At 37.3% G+C, this 20782-nt stretch overlaps 1 protein-coding gene and 1 non-coding gene across 2 annotated transcripts in view; both read right to left on the bottom strand.

Annotated features, from left to right (window-relative positions):
• Positions 1-20782, bottom strand: part of POLA1 (DNA polymerase alpha 1, catalytic subunit) — a 191913-nt gene that overhangs the window by 140001 nt on the left and 31130 nt on the right. Inside the window, exons 22-26 of the mRNA XM_052674325.1 lie at positions 20371-20490; positions 19163-19259; positions 18490-18614; positions 16608-16757; positions 16258-16380 (exon numbers count right to left, since the gene is read on the bottom strand). Coding sequence (XP_052530285.1) covers positions 16258-16380; positions 16608-16757; positions 18490-18614; positions 19163-19259; positions 20371-20490 — 615 coding nt within the window. The remainder of the gene's footprint in view (positions 1-16257; positions 16381-16607; positions 16758-18489; positions 18615-19162; positions 19260-20370; positions 20491-20782) is intronic.
• Positions 18790-18920, bottom strand: LOC128076583 (small Cajal body-specific RNA 24). Its single transcript, XR_008204451.1, has one exon. It is a non-coding gene; the product is annotated as a small Cajal body-specific RNA 24 (non-coding RNA).

Raw genomic sequence — 20782 nt, 5'->3', positions numbered from 1 at the left:
CACATGCTGGAAAGGTATCAAAACCTCAACATCCTTCTATGGAAGGAATATAATGAGCAGATGCTGATAAGAAGTATTTTTTAAACTGCTGCTCAGAATAGAGATACTAAATAATATTGAGTAAAAATATATTTATTATCAGACTTAGCAAAAGGCATTATTATCACATCCCTAAAAGACTTGGAGCTTTGAAGGGATATAAACATTACACTGAAGAACACCCCTTCTTCAATTTATTCACTTTCTCAGTGGAACAACGCAGCCCTCAGGCACAGCGCTGCTCAGCCACCAGTCTCACAAGATCCCCTCCTTGCAGTTCACCCTTCTGCACAAAGATACATCTGTTTAAGCCCAGTTTTCCACACCTCCCTCCTGCCACTGTGCATGGCATCTGAACCAAGGAGAAACCATTTATTCCATAGAAAAAAGCACAGATGCCCAACTTAGTATGGCTGCCATTTACCTCCCTTTCTCCCCAGCATTGTCTCAGCAAAGAACACTGGCTTCTGAACCCCCTCCAGAGACACCAGCTCTTCAGAGACTCACTAGCTCAAGATCGCCATACTAGAACATACTTGGCCACTGACATCACTGTGAATTATCATCATGTTGCAAGCAGGAGTCAAACATGTTCGTATGTTCATATACACATCCAGTCCCACCTGTAATTCCCCAAGTTCTCTCACAGGAAAGGAGCACCAATACTTTCACTTTTGTGCCCCCCCTTTTACTAAGTAGGCTCTACTTCAAGCCTGTAACTCCAGGCTGAGTAAGACAAAGATTTTAAAAGCAAGACATATGATATTGATTTATCACAAATGACAGGAAAACTCACCATCCCCATGCAACTTCTTTCTCATAAAGTTAACTAAGAACTGAAATAAGGCTCATTTATGCAGCCAACTGCAGCAACCCTAAATTTTGACCAACAAACACAAGACACTAATCACGTAAGAGGCCTTGTAAGACAGTGATAAGAGGAAAGAGATGAATTCTAGATGTCAAGTTGAACCACACATTTGGGGCATCAGACACACAAATTATTTTGAATCTTAGCTTTTCTTGCTGCCTGTTGTTCTCTGACACAGCACAAAATCCATACAACTGCTTCAAAACTTACTGGAACAAAAATGAAGTGTCATACAGTCCACTGCATGGCAAAAAAGATTTAAGAAATCAGCGACTGTCATTAAACTCAGCCCCCAGAAATCACACATCATACAACCATATATGGCTCCATTATAAATATGGTGACAGCAGGAAAAAACAGAGTGGGACATGACAGCATTTTTCTTTGTTTGTTTGTTTTTTTGTTGTTTTAATCTCAGTAGCCCCGACAGCCAATCTGATAGGTATTTGTTCCTCATCATGTCCATAAATTATATATGGTCAGACATTCTAAAGATATGTTCCCTAAAGGTTTCAGGTTCCTACCACTGCTGTCTTAATTTATGTTTCAAAGGAAACTCCAGTGGAAGGAAAAAAAAAAAAGAAAAAAAAAAGTACTTTGTTGGCTCGGAGCAGCACTGTCATGATGGCTCCTAGATTATTCCCTCGAGGCAGACAGACTAAGTAGGAGGCTTTATCATCATTCAGGCAGATGGGTTATTAGACACATGACACCAACAATTTTAGTAGACTTGAGCACGCAAGCTTGGTTTCAAGGCTGAAATACCAAAATGAATCCACTCCTGAGGAATCCTCTGTTATCAAATAGATACATTTGATAGATACCATTAGAAGTATCACATCTATAGTGTAATGATTTAACAAAGTATTCTTTTTTTATTCCTTACTGAAAAGTAAGTGAGAAAGAAGTGAAACAGGCACTTAAGTCCCTCTCTCTCTCTCTCTGCTGCATCTGAATGAGGTTCCAGTGTTCTATAGTTTCACATCTTCACTCCTCACCTGAAGAGTAACAGTTATGAAAAAGTTGAGAGGGTATTTTTTCTGCACTCATCTTCTTGATCCTGGGTAACTAGTCTCTCACAGAAGAGAATTTAGTATCACAATTGTAAATACTAAAGCATAAAAAAGTCCCTTGCCAATCGGCTTCACAGCTAAAAATACTCAACATGAAATCCTTTCTTCAGAACCATTCTATTACTTTTACCCACTGTATGTACATCAGTGTTTAACATTTTTATAATGTAGGTACACATCCAAGACTCCAATTTGTAAGCTGATACTATTTAAAAAGTGCAAAATTGCTATAACTACAAAGAACTACCCACTGTAAAATTCCACAAATGCCTTTAATAGAATGTACTAAGCAGCTTACCATGTATCCATCCTTTTTCACCTCAAAGAAAGTGACATTTTCAAAATTAACACATTAAACCCGTCCATCCACAACATAAGCTCCTAAATCTGTTAAACTTACAGGCTTAAAGTAGAGACTAAGAATATGGGACAGAGATAAAAAATTAAAGAGCTCTAGTGACTCAGAATCTGAAGACTCAGCACCTGAATCTTATCCTGGTGGCATTTTGGAGGGTGATCAACAAGGAGCAGACTTTGGTACTTTCCAGTTATGCTACTAATCCACAGTTTTTGCCACTGTAATTTTCTCTTTTTCCATTCCAAAAAAAGTCATCTTCACTTGTAACTGATTTCAGATATGAGACCTACAACACCTAACCCCAGATTTAAAATCAAGTATATGTTGCTTAATAGTACTTTTTATTTAATAGGTAATAGTAACCCAGTAAATTTGTTATTTCTTCTATCAGACACTTGTAGTCTGATCTAAGCTACACTACAGTATGCCAATAACATACAACAGCACAATTATTTAGGGGTGAAAATCCTACGGAGTCCGTACATTCCAAGATGGAAAAATTCACATTACGATCAAATCATAATTTCTGTTCAAGAGGAGTTTAATGAATGTGTACTCTAGATATTCAGTCTGTTCGTAGAAAACGAGAGATGACCTTCACTCTTCACTCCAGTAGCAACTGGTTTATACCGTCCAGCTATGCACACAAAGGCATTCCGTGTTTGCTTTGATTGCTTGTACATGCCAGAAGTTGATGTCATTGATAGATTAGGGCTAATGACACCCTTATCATTCTCACACAAAAACTTTATTAGCATTATAGAAGGACTGAAAGTGTGCTACCCCGTTTTCCAAAAATCTTTCCCATCTGCTGCTGGATGACACACACAGATCACCTTCCCTTGCCCACTAGCTACACAGCACAGCAGGCATCCGAACTCCACGGGAAGATTCTGGATGCACGTGTCTTGTGAGCAACTCCAGTGTTAGTAAGATAATTACTCTGGCATTGCTAACTTGCAGCAATAATCGGGAATGAAATCACCTAATAAGCCAAGTTACCTAGTAATCTAACACATTATAACCGTAACGATTGCATATAAACTTTGAACCCCCGTTAATGCCAATTAATTTCAAGAGCATTAGCAGCCACGGTAAACAAGTATGAAACAGTTCAACTAATTAAAGCTTACTACGTAATAGTCCTTTAGCTTCAATTATCATTTTTCATATTAGTCATCTGAAACAGTAACGATATCCACCAGCTGGAAAAGTTAAGCACTTAGAGCAGGGCCATCTATTCCCACAGCAACAGGTAACCGTAACAGCTTTTGAAACTATGTCATGCACTTTCCTAGGGAAACTGCTAACTAAGCCTTATCAACAGAGACAAACAGCAGATGGCAATAAATGTGCCAAGACACATTTCATCCTCCAGGAAGAGTTCAACGCAAGCCATCAGCAAAAAAGAAGCAGAGCTGGAAACACGACTTCCACAGATCTTAGCCAGCTGCTCTCTTCTGTAGCAAATAAATAAATAAATAAAAATCAAACCTAGTCAAGCAGTGATTCTCACCCTACAGTACAGGTCTCCAATGTAGCCCATCTTTCACAGAAAATCTAGTACCAGGTGCATCACAAGAAGGCAGCAGAAATAATTTTCCTTATGAGAAGCTTCCTTCTCAGCCCCCATTAAAAAGGAATTTGTTCAAATACAGACATGACTCTCAAGGCTCAGAATGATCCCAATGAAGTCAGAACCCTGTAACTACATGCAGACTTCTAATTCTGACAGCTGACCTCGTCTGGAAATATCCTTTGACAACTCCACTGCTCACTCATAAAAGTACACAACTGGGAAGAAACAGAAGCCTGGAAGTAGAACTAAAATGATAAAAGGAAATTGGTTATTCGCAAGTTATGTTACTATTTTCAAAATATGTTACAGTACAGCTGAATTAACATTTATGCCCCCATTACATTTAAAAGGCAGTTAAAACCAAAACACGTTAAGGAGTTTCTTTCACTAAGATTTCCCAAACTCCATCTCCTCCATTATTCACTGTAAGAGCTCAAAAATGCAGAGCACAACAAAGTGCCAGTTTCATGTGTTAAGTCCTACACAGCTATCGGCCAAGACACAAATACTCATAATTAAACACAAAAAATACCTCCACACTCTGTAAAAGCTGATTAATGGGTTAAGCATGCAAAAAGCTTCTTTTCCTTTCTGTTGTTGTTTGTTTGTTTTTAAAAAAAGAACTTAAACCATCAAAGTCCAAACACCACAAAAGGTGTCTACTTCAAATACTATCTGGCAGAGCTGAGTAGTAAAAGTACTACCATGTCACATAAAACTCAAAAAAAACCCCAAGAACTTATGATCAAGAACACAGAGCAAATCTGTGATGATTTATGTGCAACACAAACTATTAATAACTATTAACTCCAAAATTCTTCGCAGATAGAAGAGCAGGCACAAAACAGGCTTTCCTTACGTTACGCTAGAAAAGGCCAGGGACAAATACTAACTCAGTACTGATACTTGATAATTGTGATAATCTACTGCCATGCATACCTTACATGCTCTTCACTGCAAAAGAAGTTGCTTGGCTTAACAGAGAGACTGTCCCTTATTATGTGGACCAGCTGAGCCAAAAGCTATGCAGTACTGTATGGAATAACAGAAGGATCATGTCTGGAACAGGCAGATAAGTAACACTTCATACTGCTCTACCACATCCAGATCTCTTCTGATTGATATATTCCTTTTTTTTTTTTTTAAATAGGGAAAAAAAGGAAGAAAGAAAGAAAGAAAGAAAATAAAAGCAACCAATATTCCTTAGAAATGGAAACAACTGACATTTAATAAGCTAATAAAATAAACATCAGGTAACAAATATTTATTCCCACAGTAAAAATTAATGAAAAGGAAACTGGGACAGCTGCACAGTCCAAAATTGGCACTGATTTTCAGAGAAGGAATAGGATCCCTGAAACTATTACTAGATGGCTCAGGAATCCCTGGCAAAAAATCAAAGTTTCTTAAAAAAAAAAAAAATTGTTGTAATTTAACACAGTATTTATGACAGAGCAAAGTCACACAAGCTCACACTCCAGGCTGAAAACTAAGACCACAAATAAAAGCCACCATTTATTAATCTTCCCTCAGTCAGCATGGCAGAAGCTCATCTTACTGGGACAGAAAAACACACCAAATGCACAAAACAGATGATTTGCTTATATATGAACAATGAAATAATTGTTTACTTTTAATGTTGTAAAAAAAATCAAATCAAAGTTCAAGGACCCCCACCAAAGCAGCAGATAGCAAGAGGTCTGTAAGAGAGAAAGGTGAGAGTTGTGTTTATCTGAACGTGCTTGTTAGACAAGTCAAGATTCTGACAAAGAAACCACAGATACCTTAAAAGCAACCAAAATCATTATGAAAGCCATTAGATCACTGTGAAGTGCAAGTATCCCCCTAGCCACAGAAGGAAACACATTAGTTAAGAAATGACGTGGCAGGATGTAAAAGGAAGCAACTTGACTCAATTCCAAATATTCCAAATACAGCTGAAAAATATTAGAAACCTGTATAAAATTGAAGCCTACTCCAAAAAAAGTAAGGAATATTGGTCCAATTTAACAAACAACTCAAGTTGAGAAGAAATTTCTTGTAAGACAGCTTTCTCCTAATTTTTTTTTATAAGATTGTTGTAAGTATCCCACTAGTGTACCACAACCAATTCCATTGGTACGTGTGCACACGCCAGCATAATGCACTTTCGTCAAGAGGCAGCTATTATAATCTTCCATTCTTAGTTCAGCAAGACATTTTTTATTGCTGAATGAAGAGTTTCAGTCTCCTAAATTCAGCCCCTTGTCTTGTTACAAGTCAGAAGCATTTTTCCATGATTTACATAAAAACATTTCCACTGAACTAAACAGCAAGTGATAGATACAGTAAATGGGTTCCAGATAGCATTTAAATAGCTGTACTAATTACAACACAGAGATAGGAACATGATCTCTTACTCAAGTCCTCAGAATAACCATCTAGAACACTGAAGAGAAGAGAGAAGAAGAGATAGCAAGTAAAGGAATTTACAAACAAAACAGCTAAAAGACCCAAAAAACCAACCCAACAACAGCAAAACATTCAGTGTAAAGAAGGCAATCTCAACGAATTAGACACTGTAATGATCTTTTCAAAATCTGTTAGAGGTGAGTAGTAGTTAATAACTTCACAGATTTCCTCCAATCCTTTAACAAGGAAAGAATGGCAGTTTCTAAATCATTATTGCTCTGTCATCCTGGACCACTGCCAAGAACGTGGAACTTTGGGGCACCTGTCAATTAACACATTCCTACTGAAGGCAGGCTCATCTTCGGGCTTTAAATCTACTAAGAATTAGTGATTACAAGCAAGGAGATCAAAAAACATAATGAAATTAGAATTAGCCTCTTGAAGCACAGTCTTTGACAAAAGAACATGAAGAGCTGCCTCTGCTTTAGCAGCTATATACATATTTTGGAAGACAAACTCCATGATGTAATAGCCCTTTTTCCATCTCTAGCATCTGCGGTATATAGCAGCGCATGCCAAAATGACTGGCCACCTGACGGACAATTGCGTATGAGAGTCAGATCTAAAGCTTTTCTCTAATCAAAGCTTTCTGCAGGGGTTCTCAGTCTAAGTACAGGCTTCTCATTGATTTTTCTTTTCCTCCAGGATGACTACTTTTAACTCTAAGTTGAAAAATATAAAGTTATGCATTGAAGCAAAAACACCAAAACAGTATGATACGTATTAAAACAACAAGACAAATGAGCTACTGTGATCTAAAGAAACTGACAGATTTCTGTGCAAATACAGAAATTATATTTGTCTAAGTTAAAAGATGCTGATTATGTTGAGTTCTGAGGGAGACAGGCACAGTGTGGAGGACAAATTAAAGCTGATGCATTAAAAAACCAAACCATCGGCTGCCATTGACTTAGAGCTCAGGAGTTCAAAAACTAAAGTGAAGAAAGTTCTAGGTTCAACAATTATAATCCCAGTCAGAGCAAAACCAATAGGGAGTCAACAAACCCACTGTAAAACTAACCTAACCTAACCTAAACTAACCTAAACTAACCTTGTAATTTTCTGTCAGCCTTCCCAGCATCAATTCCAAATTAAAATACAGCAAAGTCTTTAACTGTTGGATATCCCAGGAACATCAGAAGTATGAAGGAAGAAGAATGAAGTAACACCAAAAATATTCTTTGCACTAAACTCAACCAGAGAGAAAAGGAAATAAAATCTCAGTGTGCCAGTTGTGGTAGTACCTCATAGAATGAAGATGTAGAGAACAGTTCAAAACACCACAATGAAGGGGAAAACTCTATGGAAGCAACCATTACCACAGTTAATCCTTTTCTGGACAGATTCAAGTTCCTTGGATAAAAACCTGTTTGTATTTGGAGGTCTTCTATACCACTAACACACAAATCCTTTTTATGCAGGTATTTCAGGAAGTATGACCTTCAACTTCAGCAAAGCAGTCTGGCACAATTCTGCTTTTCTGATAACTTCCTATAGTTTAAACTCCACAACTTCTGGTCTGCTTAATTAACAAGAAATGAGACAGAATTAACTTAACAAGGCATGATCAACGTGAGATCAATCAACCAAGCAATTGTTTGGCTATGGCTACCTACTGCCATCTCAGTAGCAACCATCACCTTTGGTGGTGTTTTTTTTGTTCATTTTTAAAACAGGGCTTCCCTACCATCGCTACCCAATTTTAAGCATTTCTCCAGTCTCATGTAATCACTAAGACAAGTACAAGCTCAGCTAGATCCTTCTGCCAGGAAATTTTCCCTTCGGTAAAGTTCAAATGGCATTCCGACATTCCCCATTTTTGATGAGCACCGCCTTTCAGTCACACAAATGGGAAACACTTTCCCCACCACCACCACCACTCTAAAAAAACATTATTATTTTTTATCTCTAAGACTGTCACCAGAAATCAAAGTCCAGACACAGGAAAGGTAAAGGGAATTGTATTCTTACTGATTTTTTATTTTTTATTTTTTTAAAAACTTCTGCTAAATTATTGAGTGTTGAAATAGGATTTTATGGAGCAACTGTTTCTAGTGTCTCAAATCAGCAAATGCACACAGTATCAAATTGTAGACCAGATATAAACATACATAAAACTAATCCTACTCCCCGAAACCTCACCCATTAAGTTTGACAAAGGGCATAGCCTGAAGTCAAAGACAAGACTGCCTCCAGCAACATCTCCTGTCTTATATAAAGTATAACTCCTGGAGTGAAAGTATTTCAACCTTTTATCACACTTTAAAATTTGAGGGGATTTATTTCATGCATTTTGACACTGCCCTCTCTCTCTACTACAGAGGAAGTCTGAAAAAATTAGTTTAGACTACATGACTAACTTAGAGGTTTACTTGCTTCAAACCCTGCCTGTCTACATTAGAAAATCCACACAAAGTACCTCTCGACTTACTAAATTACAACTACTTTCCAGTAATTCTTTGAACAAAGCAGAATTCTTGATATTTGCCAGAGCCTCCTTCACTCTCGCAAGAACTGTATTGTACCTACAGTACAAGAGAGAGTTCAAGACTATAGTTCACTTTCCACTGATAAAAAAGGTCTTGAACAAACTGTCTTATCCTATACTTCAATGCTGAACACAGTATAAGCTGCTCATATGCACATCTTCTAAATTAAGCCAATGAACCTTGGCATAGGCCCAATGAAAGGACATACATAGAAGAGCCCACATGACATAATCCATGCAGCAAAATTGGCGTTCAAAATACGCAACGCTTTAGCTCTTGAATCAAAACAGCCTTCCAGGACAAATACAACTGCTTTAATGTCTTATTCCCAGCCTTCTTCACTGGAAATGAAAAGCTGCTACTCTTGCATCTGCTGGATCTAGCTGACCTTGGCAATAAATCTCATTATAAATTAAAGCAACATCTAAACTAAAGGTGATAAAACAATTTCAGTTGAAACAAATCCCTGGACATCAACTAATCCAGCCTTCCTCCCAAGAGATGGCTACAGAACTGTCTGGTACAAGGCACCACTGGAAGTGTCTGGCTTCTTCTTGATAGTTCCTTTTAAGCTTTTGGTCACCATAATTTGTTCTTTTCTTTAGCTTTTTCCCTGCGGACTGAAAACACCCAGCTCTAAGCCTCTCCCCCAGATGTCGCAGTAGGATCATCACTACCACCCTTAAATCATTAGCAGAAAACAGCAGATCTCCTAGACTCAAAAGAGCATTCATTCATGAGGATAAACAATAAATTACATCATTATGCATGGAGGAAGAAGCTTCCAATAAAGTCTGTGTCGCAACAGTGAGCTTCTGCAGAGAGAATAAAATTCCCAGGAAATAGAGATCATTTTTCCACACTCTTAGGAGTACAGGAGTACTTGAGAAGGAAAATTATCTTCTGATTGGTAGTCTCTTGTAATTTGAAAATTTGATTAGCCTCCAGGTACCCTAAAACATGATTCCTACAAAAGTCCAATGTCCAATTTAAAATAAACAAGGCAATATTATCTTGAAGAACATCCAGTTTACAAGTGGCACTGTGATGTTGCAAAAGCTCTCAACCTTCTTGTAAAGCTCCTGTATCCTTCTTTAATGAGGTATCTCTATGCCAATACCTGAAGAGAGCCAGAAAAGGATCTTTCTTTTGAATCTCATAATTCCTATCGAACTCCACGCAGGAATAAACAATTTCTTCATCTAAAAGCTAAGTATGGCAAACTCTGTGGAGACTCTGTGGACAGTCACCAACATTTTAATGCATACTTGAGAGTCTTTCCTGCAAGTACCAGATGTGAAGAGTCATTTCTACCTCTCCTGATTACAAGCTACCAGGCTCACCCAACACATGGCTTCTGCAAGGGCACTCAGTGTTACATTTCAGATCTCTGAAAAATCTGCCAGAGGCTTTGCACTTCAGCATCTCCTTGTACCTTGGCTTTCAGCTTTACCACGATTTTGAGCAAGGTATGTCTTCTTACTATCTAGGCAGTCAGGTTAAGATAAGATTCAATTAAAAGCAGTATCTTTTGGCACCACGAGAACAAAATAGAAGCCAGGAAACCACAGGAGAAAACAAAAGTACAGAAGGAAAAACACAAATAAAACCCTTGCACGTTCATCTTATTAACACTAACTCAACAGTTTCACAGTCAGGTGTTAGCTGGGAAAAGGATGGTGATGCTCCACTCCTTGTAACTCATGCTGAGTCTGCCACCAATCTCTAACCTTTTCCTTTCTACCAACCCTAAGAGCATGCAGTGAGTCACTGAGTCATGATCCAACAAAAATCAATCTGGTGGAGTTAGTTTTCAAAGTCAGATCACCAGGCTGAGCCAACTCACCATGTGGCTGTGCAATTGCTAGAACCCATCCACAGAAATAAGCAGTCAGAAAATGAGAGGCACCACACCTTTGGTGACAGGACAATCTTAAAATAAGCAGTTGTGAGAAAGAAAGTCTCTCTATTCATCTGACTTGCTGCACATCTCACATCTGATCGATCTTCCTAAACATTACTCAGTGAACATCTTTCTGCTTTCAGAAACCTTTCTGCTCATTAAAGAAAAACAAAATCTAAAATAAAATAAAATTTCTCCTCCGGACTAATTTCCTTTTCACAGAGGGTATTCTGATCATTCTTTCTAACTGAAACATTTCATTTCCTCTCTTTGGAGATACAGACGTCTTTATCAGACCAGATGTCATCTCATGTACTTGACTTAGAATAATAAGATTCAATTTCAACAAACGTTAAGATGTTCCATAATTTTTCTACTACTTAACACTCAGTTTGCATTTTCAGATTCTCAGCAGCTTCTCCCTGAAACGTCTGCTGTAACTTGTTTTGGATATTAGAATGCAGAATAATATGCGCAGCTTTACTGCTGGATCACAGTTGCATCTGTAAATTTAACAGTGACCGCTGAATTTACCCCAAAAGCTTCCACTTAAAGATACTGCAACAATTTAGCACTGCTTCTTACAAGATTTCAGCTTGCTATTTTTACATTTAAAAGTAAGCGATAAAGTCTTTACCCAGACTTTTGTTATCAGCTTCCAAGTCTCCCAAAAATGTTATGTTGATAATATGTTCCTTGTCTAAATATAGAAGGCATACTTACATGAAAATTTAAGAGGATCCTTTTCCTCATTTAACATTCTGCTTTCTCCCATACTACAACACGGAAGAAACCAGGTATTTGACAGTTGCCCCACTCACATGACAGCTCACCCAGACTGCATAACCAAGGCCTTAGAAGTAATTATAAAAAAGTATCTGATGATCATTTTCCTCATTTGAACTAGACTTCGTAAAAAAAATAATAAAAATTGCAAAGAAAGAGATACCTGGATTTCTTCACAGAAGCCAATTACAACAGACAGTGATTAACCTGCTTACTTACCCTTGCTTAATTTTTTTTTTTTTCTTTAAATGAGCTCATCTTTCTTCACTTCATCTTTCTCCTCCCTCATCCATTCTTTCCCCAGACTGCTGCAATAACATGCTTTTATTCATTCCTTTTGACTGCCAGGGCCTTAAACTAATTATTAACTGGGAATGTATCTAAGGATCTGAATGAGAAAGTTGGAATTAACCCAACTGCCTTTCTCACCTTTTTATTTTGCATACTGTAGCAGCTGATCTATCTGTTAACACTGCCAACAATAGTAAATGTGTGATTTTCCTTTCAAAAACAAGTTTGGTGGCCACTTGAACAAAAACGTGACTACATATAACATTGTCTCAACACCTTTGCTGTAAGAAAATCCTGCAGTGGAGGGCATCCTGGGTTTGGGAAATGGGACAACTGACACTCCATCAAAAGACTTGTCCTTTAAAGAGGCTAAAAAGGCATGACCTTACACTGCCTGCAAGTGCAGAGCTGGCTGGTTGTACAACACCGACTCATCTTGTTTCCAGTTGTTAAATTACATTAAAGGACAGCTAAAAATACATTAAATATTTTCCTATTACTTTTCCATGCAAGCAACTGCTGTAGTTACAGCAAGAGCAATGTCCGGGCAAACGCTCAGTAACAGAGAGGGGGAAAACTCCAGAATCCTTCCAATGCATTCTAGATCAATAACGCAACATTTGGATGGCAAATGCATTTTTTTTTCCTGTTTTTATCTTTAAATTTTTCTACAAACAAAAACTAGGGCATTTCTAGTAATCAAAATAGGATTTTTTTTTTCCTATAAAACATTCATTTCTTTTCCTAAAACATTCAGCAGATCTGAACTATGGTTTTCACTCCCCTCACTCAAAATTTTTGCTTTTTTTTCCTTCCAAAATACACTAAAATTTGATCAGTCTGCCTGTGCTATATAACGTATTAAATTCAAAGAACTTTCATACTGCTATGTCCCATCCTCCGGGCTGGAGATTATCCACAATTGAGAAAAAAATAAGGAAGATGCATCTGAAAAAACTGTATAGTCAACGTTTAAAGCACTTTGTGACAAAAGAGAAAATTTTAATTGATTAATGATCTCAAGGTCTCTATCGCCATCTAGTGAAAAATTACTACCACTGCTACACTGCCCAGATAAATCAAATCTCACTCAACGGAACCAAACGCACCAATTTATCCCCTAGATCCAGCCTACGGACAACCCCAGGTGTAAGACTTCGCTACATTTCTCCCGTATATAGTAAGGTAAGCAAGGGTCAAGCACCAAGACTGACTGATGAGTACTGAGCTCCCATGGCAAATTCTGTCAGAGTTTCATAGGTTACACTGTCCTAGCACGATGATCTGTTTTTATAAATGACATTCTTTCTACGTTGAATATAACAACTCTGCCATTAAACTGAAAAGATCATGTCATATGCTATCATAGATTAAAAGTTCTTAAAATAGCAGTGTGTAATCACAGCAGCCTGCAGTCAAAATAAGGAAGTCTGGGGTAGTTCACGACATTTAGTGCACTGGCATAGCCAAACCACAAACCAAATTTACAGTCCACAAGGGGCAATACAAACTATTCAGTATCATACATTTGCAGCACTCAGTTCTCCTATGGTCTTCAGTCATGCAATTAAAAAGCACCAGTTTCAGAAATTCAAAGCTCATTCTCTCTCAGCTGTGTTAAAACTTAATGCTTCAGTCAGCTTCAACAACTTAAACTTGAAATGTAAATTCCCTGCTTTAAATTAATCTGACAACACAACTGAACTGTATTTTTACTAAAGAAACACTGATTTCACTTCAATCTATGCAGGATTTTTCCCGCTTAGACATCTGCATTAGAGACATCTACAAACTCATCTGCATTTGCCCAGGCCATTAAAAAATAAATATGTATATATATATACAATGTATATATATACAATGTATATATATATACACAATGTTTTTATATATATTATATATAATAGAACAATATTTATTAGATTATTTTTATTGTTTTATTAGATTTATTTATTACAACAATAAATCTCTTCTGTAATAGTCATCTTTCAATTTACCTTTCCATACAGAAGAGCCAAATCTCCAATAGCTAACATATACTGACTTTATTTTAGCATTTAATGTTAAGAGGCAATTTTAATTAAAATTATAGAGTAACATTCTTCCAGATTAAATATTCCAACTCATAAAATCAAGCCAGAAAACTAAGGTGACATCTTATTACATCTTTGATAGCACAAGCTACTACTTTCAGAATAAGAAACTAACAAAGCTGAAACTGTTTATTAATTATCTACAAAAGCATTCTTTTATTTTTTAGCAGAATGTTTGCAATGTTTCATCAGAAACTATTATACTTCCACAGAAGCACAAAACTACTCAAGTTTTCAGAAGTTTGTTATCTCCACAGGATCCAGAGTGCTAGGAAAAAAAGATGACTTCAGCTCTACAGGAGGTGCTCAACTAGACAGAAGAGACCTACCAAGACTGCAGTGTCCTGCTGATTTCAGTGTTAGTGCTGTCAGATGTAGTCTGGCTCCTGCTTACCTTTGTAGGAACCTCAGCGCTGTGCTCCCAGCAGCCCCATCTCACAAAACTACTTTTAGAACTCACCAGGGATGACACACTTTCAGCCAATGCTGTTCCAACACTTTAACTTCTTCCTCAGAGTCAGACCAAGTCAGACCAAAACTGCAGATGCAAATGTGTGGTAAAACCTTGCAGAATGCAAGCTCAGATCTAGTACCACCAAAATTTAAGAGGTATGAAATCCCTCTGAACCAAAAAATCAATTAAGTAAAATAATGCATCTTAAATGTTCCCTAGTGCATATTCTATCATCTATTTCTGACTTTCCTCCCCACACAGTAACCCATTCTACCATTACTTTGGAATATCCAGACAGGATGGGGCCTTGACTATCCTGATCTACTAGAAGGCACCCCTGCCCATGCCAGGGTGTTAGAACTAGGGACCATCAATGTCCCTTACAACCCAAACCATTCTGTGATTCTATAACGTGATGCAGGAACACCAGAATTGGATGCACTATTATTCCATAACTGGTAAGTCACAGACTTACTGAGAATAAACAGTATGTTCTACTAAGAAGTAATTTTCTGTCTTAATAGAGAAGCAAAAGGCTCCAGTACCCAAACAACATCTTCTTTGTGACAGGTACTCAACGTGACTAATGGGGAATGACATCAACAACAAAAATTAAAATTCAGAAAATACAAACTATGAAATATATAGAACTACTCTTTATGCCACCCTTGTCAACAAATACAACAGAAACATCCCCCCTGCCAAAAAGATAAAATTTCCTTATAGGAAATGTCAACATTAGAATTCACACAGAAGCATAACTCATTTACAGTAATCAAAGCTGGAAATCATTTCCTCGTTAAATGCCTTTAGGGTTAAACATCAGTAAACATAAGTAAATCCTGGAGGGACAGCAGATGTGAGGTTATCCCAGAAAACTGTTCAGGGGGAAATCTCTGAAAAATGAAGACGTGTTACTAGAAACTAAACCCATCAGCTGTGAGTCATAAGTGCACCTACAACAAGGATAGCTGTACTCTTAAGTCACAAGAGTCATGTGCCCTTAACACTGACATGAGCTCTTCCATCTCCCTGATCAACTCAAACCAACCATTCTGTCCATTCATTACCCGGACCTCTAAAGATTCCTGCCCAGCACTCTCTTTTACAGAGAATCAACAAGCAGTAGCATGAAAAAAATCACGGTTTAAGATGCTGTGTATTAATGATATCTTTTGGATCTGAAGTGATTATTTTCTCTCTGAACCAATGTAGAGGTCTCCATTCTGCCAACCATTGTAATCAACAGGAACAGCAGCTATGCCTATAAATTTAAAAGAATCTCTTAAAAATATAATCTGTTCTCTTGAAGCTAAAGCAAACCTTCATTTTAAAGAACAAACAGGTTTTGAAAGTAAGGCCCTAATACATAATCCATTGGCACCAGGGGATTAATCAGCTCTGTCACAAAGTCAGGATTTCAGGCAAAAACGTAGCAAGGCACAAAACTGACCACAGACAAGTTCATCCAAAATTGACACGTACCACTGAGTCGAAGACCAACGCCTGAAGCACAACTGGAATCTCATGGAAAATATGCAAGTCCTGATTTCTTTTTTATTTATTTATTAATTTATTTATTTTTTCCCCAAATGTAGTCCAGTCTGATGAAACCAAAGCATTTTAACACATACAAAAAAAAGAAAAAAACAGCTCAAGCTATGTCTTAATTTGAGACATTTATCTCACTCCTTTCCAGACTCCAAATTCCCTTTTTCTTCTCAAATGCAGTACAGGAAAAACAAACAACAGGTCCAAAATTAAAATCAGGTCTGATAACAAGTGAAAACCGCTATCCTGTTCAATGAAAAGTAGGTAGCTTAAATTCACTTTTAGGTACACGTGTTCACAAAGTTGTTTAATGTCTTACCTCTCTCCCTTTATGCGTCACCAAAGCAGCCAAAGGTTTGGCATAGAATCTGCTGTAGGAAAATCCTAGGCAGCCATACATACTGTTAGCGGTGAGTTTCAAAGCTTTCTGTCTGATATCGTACTGAAAAGAAACATAACCAGCAAAAATGATACCACCAGAGCCAACAGAGAGCAGAACTTAATCTTCAAAATTACATTCACAGCTTTTTATACAGTCTGCAGCAATGATGGGCTCCAAGAAAAACACATTACAATCACTGCTCACTACTAATCATGCCTATTCTGCAAGGCTGATCAGCGCACTTAAGGGGAAAGGAAGGAAAATCAAAGGAGTTCCATAAAACACACCTGTAAATAAAGGTCAGGATTTAAGTCTGGCTGTTTCATTAACTGCTTAACTTGGCGCCTTCTCTCCACAAGTTTCCTGATTTCCTTAGGCAGAATTCCCATTTCCAGAGAAGGGTCCGGAAGCTCTGGAATTTCTTCCTCTTCTTCCACCTGTCAAATGACCATCAATGCTTATCATTCTACGCTTTGGGGAGTTAGGTTTTAACGTGCTGAGTGAACAGCTTTGCCAGAGGGGGACAAAAAGAACACAGCTCATATCTGCTCATATCCAAGCCCGTGCCTGTTTACAACAACAGGCATGAAAGGGCTTTTTTCTGTGGTGTTTGGACTCCATCACCTAACCCCTCTGGGGCCAGGGCCCAAGCCTGTCTCCATCCAGGGGGAATCCAACAGAAACATGGACTGGCAGAAGATTTTTTACTTTTATATACATGAGCATGTAAAAGAGATATAGTTGGTATGAGTAAAAGTAAACACATAAGCAAACCTTTCCTTGCTAAACTTTTTTTTTTTTTTTTTTTTTTTTTTTTTAATTCTCTCCTAAGTATTTTTGGTCTTCTGAGCTGTAAAATGGAGCACGTGATCTAAGGAACTGATTATTGGAATACAGTAATAGATAAAATGGAAATCAACAGTAATAACAAAATGAAAACCTGAAAACCTCACCCCAAGCAACTCTAACACAGTAAAAGAACAACTCGGCAGAAAGCACACATCCTTTCTATTAGCATGTGTGAAGAAATGATTGCTCAGCAAAAGTGCAGAGATATTTCAAGTGCAATGGAAGAGAAACACGCAAAGAGTAACAGAGACACTATAAGGCTGGCACTCTAGTGAAGATTAAAAAGAAACTTAAAATGAAATGACTTAAAAATGAAATTAAAGCTTCATTCAATATTATGCCGTGCAAGAAATCAAAATGGGACATTTCAATTTGAACAATTAGGAAAGAGGAATAAATTCACAGCAAGTTTGGAGAAATACAACGGAAGAACTCCACTTTTCTCCTCATTTCTGCTGTGGTATTGATATTTTATTTGTTAGGAGACTAGGTCTCATAACTACTTATGGATAACACACTTATTCCAGCCAGTGAGCTGATCTCAGTTAAAAATAAAAGCCTCGGGTTTAACCTTCAGACCTGACAAGTTCCCTGCTTCAGTTTACATCACAGCTCCACCAACAACTGTGCCAACACAGCTGACGAAAGGAGCATAAGCAGCCATGGCCAACACAGCTGCTGAGAAAACAGTACAAAGAAGGACATCTTCAGGAGGTTCTTCAGTTGCATTTAATATGGTTTAACACTTTTCTTAAATCGTGTGATTTTCAGCAAAGCTGGTCTTGCAGTTGACACAGCAGTGCTCCCTGACACACACCCAAGACGTACTGCCCTGGAGTCCAATGGAAGGTTGCTTTATTGCATTCCTTCCCCAAGCATGAGACTTGTATCTCCTTCACCAAGGTACATTTTATGAATTCTACAGCAACACAACTTTAAGGAGCTTTTACCAAGGTATGAAGAAATGGGCCAGCGGATTGAGAAACTGCTAGGAGGACACGGGTCTGAAAAGGACCAACAACGCCCAACTAAAAATCTTGCTTTGTGAGGATATCAAATTAGAAAATGATAGATTTTATTAAATAGGAGGTAACTTACCAAGACTCTAATGAAGTATCACTGAAGTAAAGATGGCATATAAACCATACCCCAAACTGAAATTTACTATGATGCATCTTTAAACAAGGCTTTTTTTTTTTTTTTAAAGTGTGAAAGGAAAATTATAAAGGAGCCAAACAATGAATAAGAGCAATTTCTTAAAAAGCTAATTCACAAAAAACAGGCTGAAATTAAGGCACTTGTAAGTTAAAGCACACAAACCTCTGCCCTTTTCTGTGCTTCTGTTGACAGTCGCTGCACTGTGGTAAAGCAGATGTTAAACTCCTGGATAATTGATGGGTACAAGCTGTTGAAGTCCAGAAGCAAAATAAATTTGTCATAAAAACCTAAAACAGAGTTTAAAACAAAAGGTGTGATTATTCAGTCTCACTGAGGACTTCATTCAGCTCCAAAATTTATATGTAAGTGACAGTAATACATCGTATCTCATTTCTGTAGTCCATTTCTGTACCACAAATCCCTTGCAATAGCTGTTGAGATGTACCACTACCCATTGCAGACAGCTGTCAGAAGTGGAACGATCCAACTCTATTATCTCACCAGAGCTGAACAGATAGCTTCTGTCTTACTATAGGACACTAGTACAGTTTTCCCCACATAGAGGAGAAACTGAAAGAAAACTCACATGTCCATTAGAAATGTATATACAGATACATACACTTGAATTTCTCTCAAGAGCTTGATCTTCTTACAAAAAGCTAAGAAAAAAAAGCTTCCCAAGAGTTAGTAACTCCAAAATCTATGCTGGGAATTGTATTACATTCAAAAAGAAACAACAACTCGACACTAAACTCGTGCAAGATACATACATTGAACACTGCAATCTCTCTATATTCTACCTGTCTCTGGAAGAAAGGAAACTGCAACGTCTTACCGACTTTGGGATCCAAGACTAAGCCCCCAGCATATGCTGCTTTCTTTTTCCCCATCTTTGATTTATTCTGCTCTTCAAAATCTTCATCTTCATCCACCTGTATTTGACATCTTAAAGTCGTTACCTAGTTCTCCAAGATTTCTATACTAGAGGACTTAGAGGAATTATTTTTGGCAAAGCAAATACAAAATTGAGTGCCACTGCATACAATTCCCTTCAAAATACACTGAAAACGGGGTGTTTTCATCATAAGCTTTATTAAAGCTCTCAACATCTCAAAACAGCATTCAAGGCACTTGTGATCAGTTTGTTCCCACACAAGAGATTACCAAGACTTAAGGAATTGTCATCATTCACTATAGTGCTACTCTGTACTTTCTTGCTATTTGTAAACACAGACAGCAAGAAAAAAAAAAATCAACTCATGATCCATAAGAAGTATCTTTGACAATTAAAATCCAAATACGTTGTTTGGAAGTAACAAGGATGGACTTTAATTAAGCAAATAAAAACAGTACTACTGACTTAAAGAGTATTTTGCTATTTTTTTCAGCGTGGTAAGAACTTTTCTTTGAGGGGTTCAAAGCTCCTGTGAACCAATTAAAATTCAAGCACTGCTTTGATGCAATAATACAAACAAAAGTACTCGTTCTGAAATATTCTACTGAATTTACTTAAAAATAAAAAGCAAAGAACAGTGAAAGAAATGCATTCTGAAATTCTAATGTGCTTGCTAATAAATATATAGATGTTTCTGTAAACATATTATAATGGCATTATTCAGATAATCTTTTTCTTAACATCTTTGGATCTTTCACCCATGTTCTCTAATCACACACCTTATAAATCATACTCGAAGAACGGTTTGTCAATAAAGGTTTTCCTTAACCACAGAGTAAGATTACATCCATTAATCATCATAGTCTGTCTTGCGTAATATTCTCCTGCAGGCCAGTGTTTGGCTCATTTCAAACTGAAAGATGAACCGAGTTTCTATAGATCTGTGATACACTGAGAAAGGTGATACAACATGCCTTGAGAACAAACATTTCTCCACTGTCATCTCAGCAAAATGAATTAATCATACATTGTAAAGTTAGGTTATATCTAAAACAGGCTGTGTTTGTGCTATGTTCTCAGTGAACAATGGTCAAAAGAATGCTACTGTTCTTTTAAATAAGAATTCTCAAAGAAAAAACTCAACTCACCAGCTTCTGTAGAGGCTTTTTAAAAACTTGTTTGTCTGGGACTATGTAGTCCTTCTCATAAAATGCATGAAGCAGCAAGAACTCATTACGTTCAGAACGCCCACCCATCATTGTCCTCGACTACAGAGAGGAGAATAAAAATTCATAGCAAAGCACAGAAAACAAAAATTCATGTGCAGTATAAACTAAGAAATTTCTTTCAACTATTTTAAGTTCACCTAGCATTACTATTATGCTGCATCATTAGCATAGACAAAGCTCAAATGCAATCTTGTCATGGAAGTTTTAGTACTTGATTAGATTATCAAACTCGCACTCACTACAACGTAAAACAGTATTGTATATTCTGAACTGGTGCTTGTAACTGAAAATTAGCAATAAAACACAGAAAAAAAAAAACAACAAAAAACAG

The sequence above is a fragment of the Tympanuchus pallidicinctus genome, unplaced genomic scaffold (assembly GCF_026119805.1).
Source record: "Tympanuchus pallidicinctus isolate F22 unplaced genomic scaffold, pur_lepc_1.0 scaffold14, whole genome shotgun sequence".
Classification (NCBI taxonomy): Eukaryota; Metazoa; Chordata; class Aves; order Galliformes; family Phasianidae; genus Tympanuchus; species Tympanuchus pallidicinctus.
Note: the sequence above shows the minus strand (reverse complement) of the source record. Positions and strands in the feature narration are given on the sequence as shown.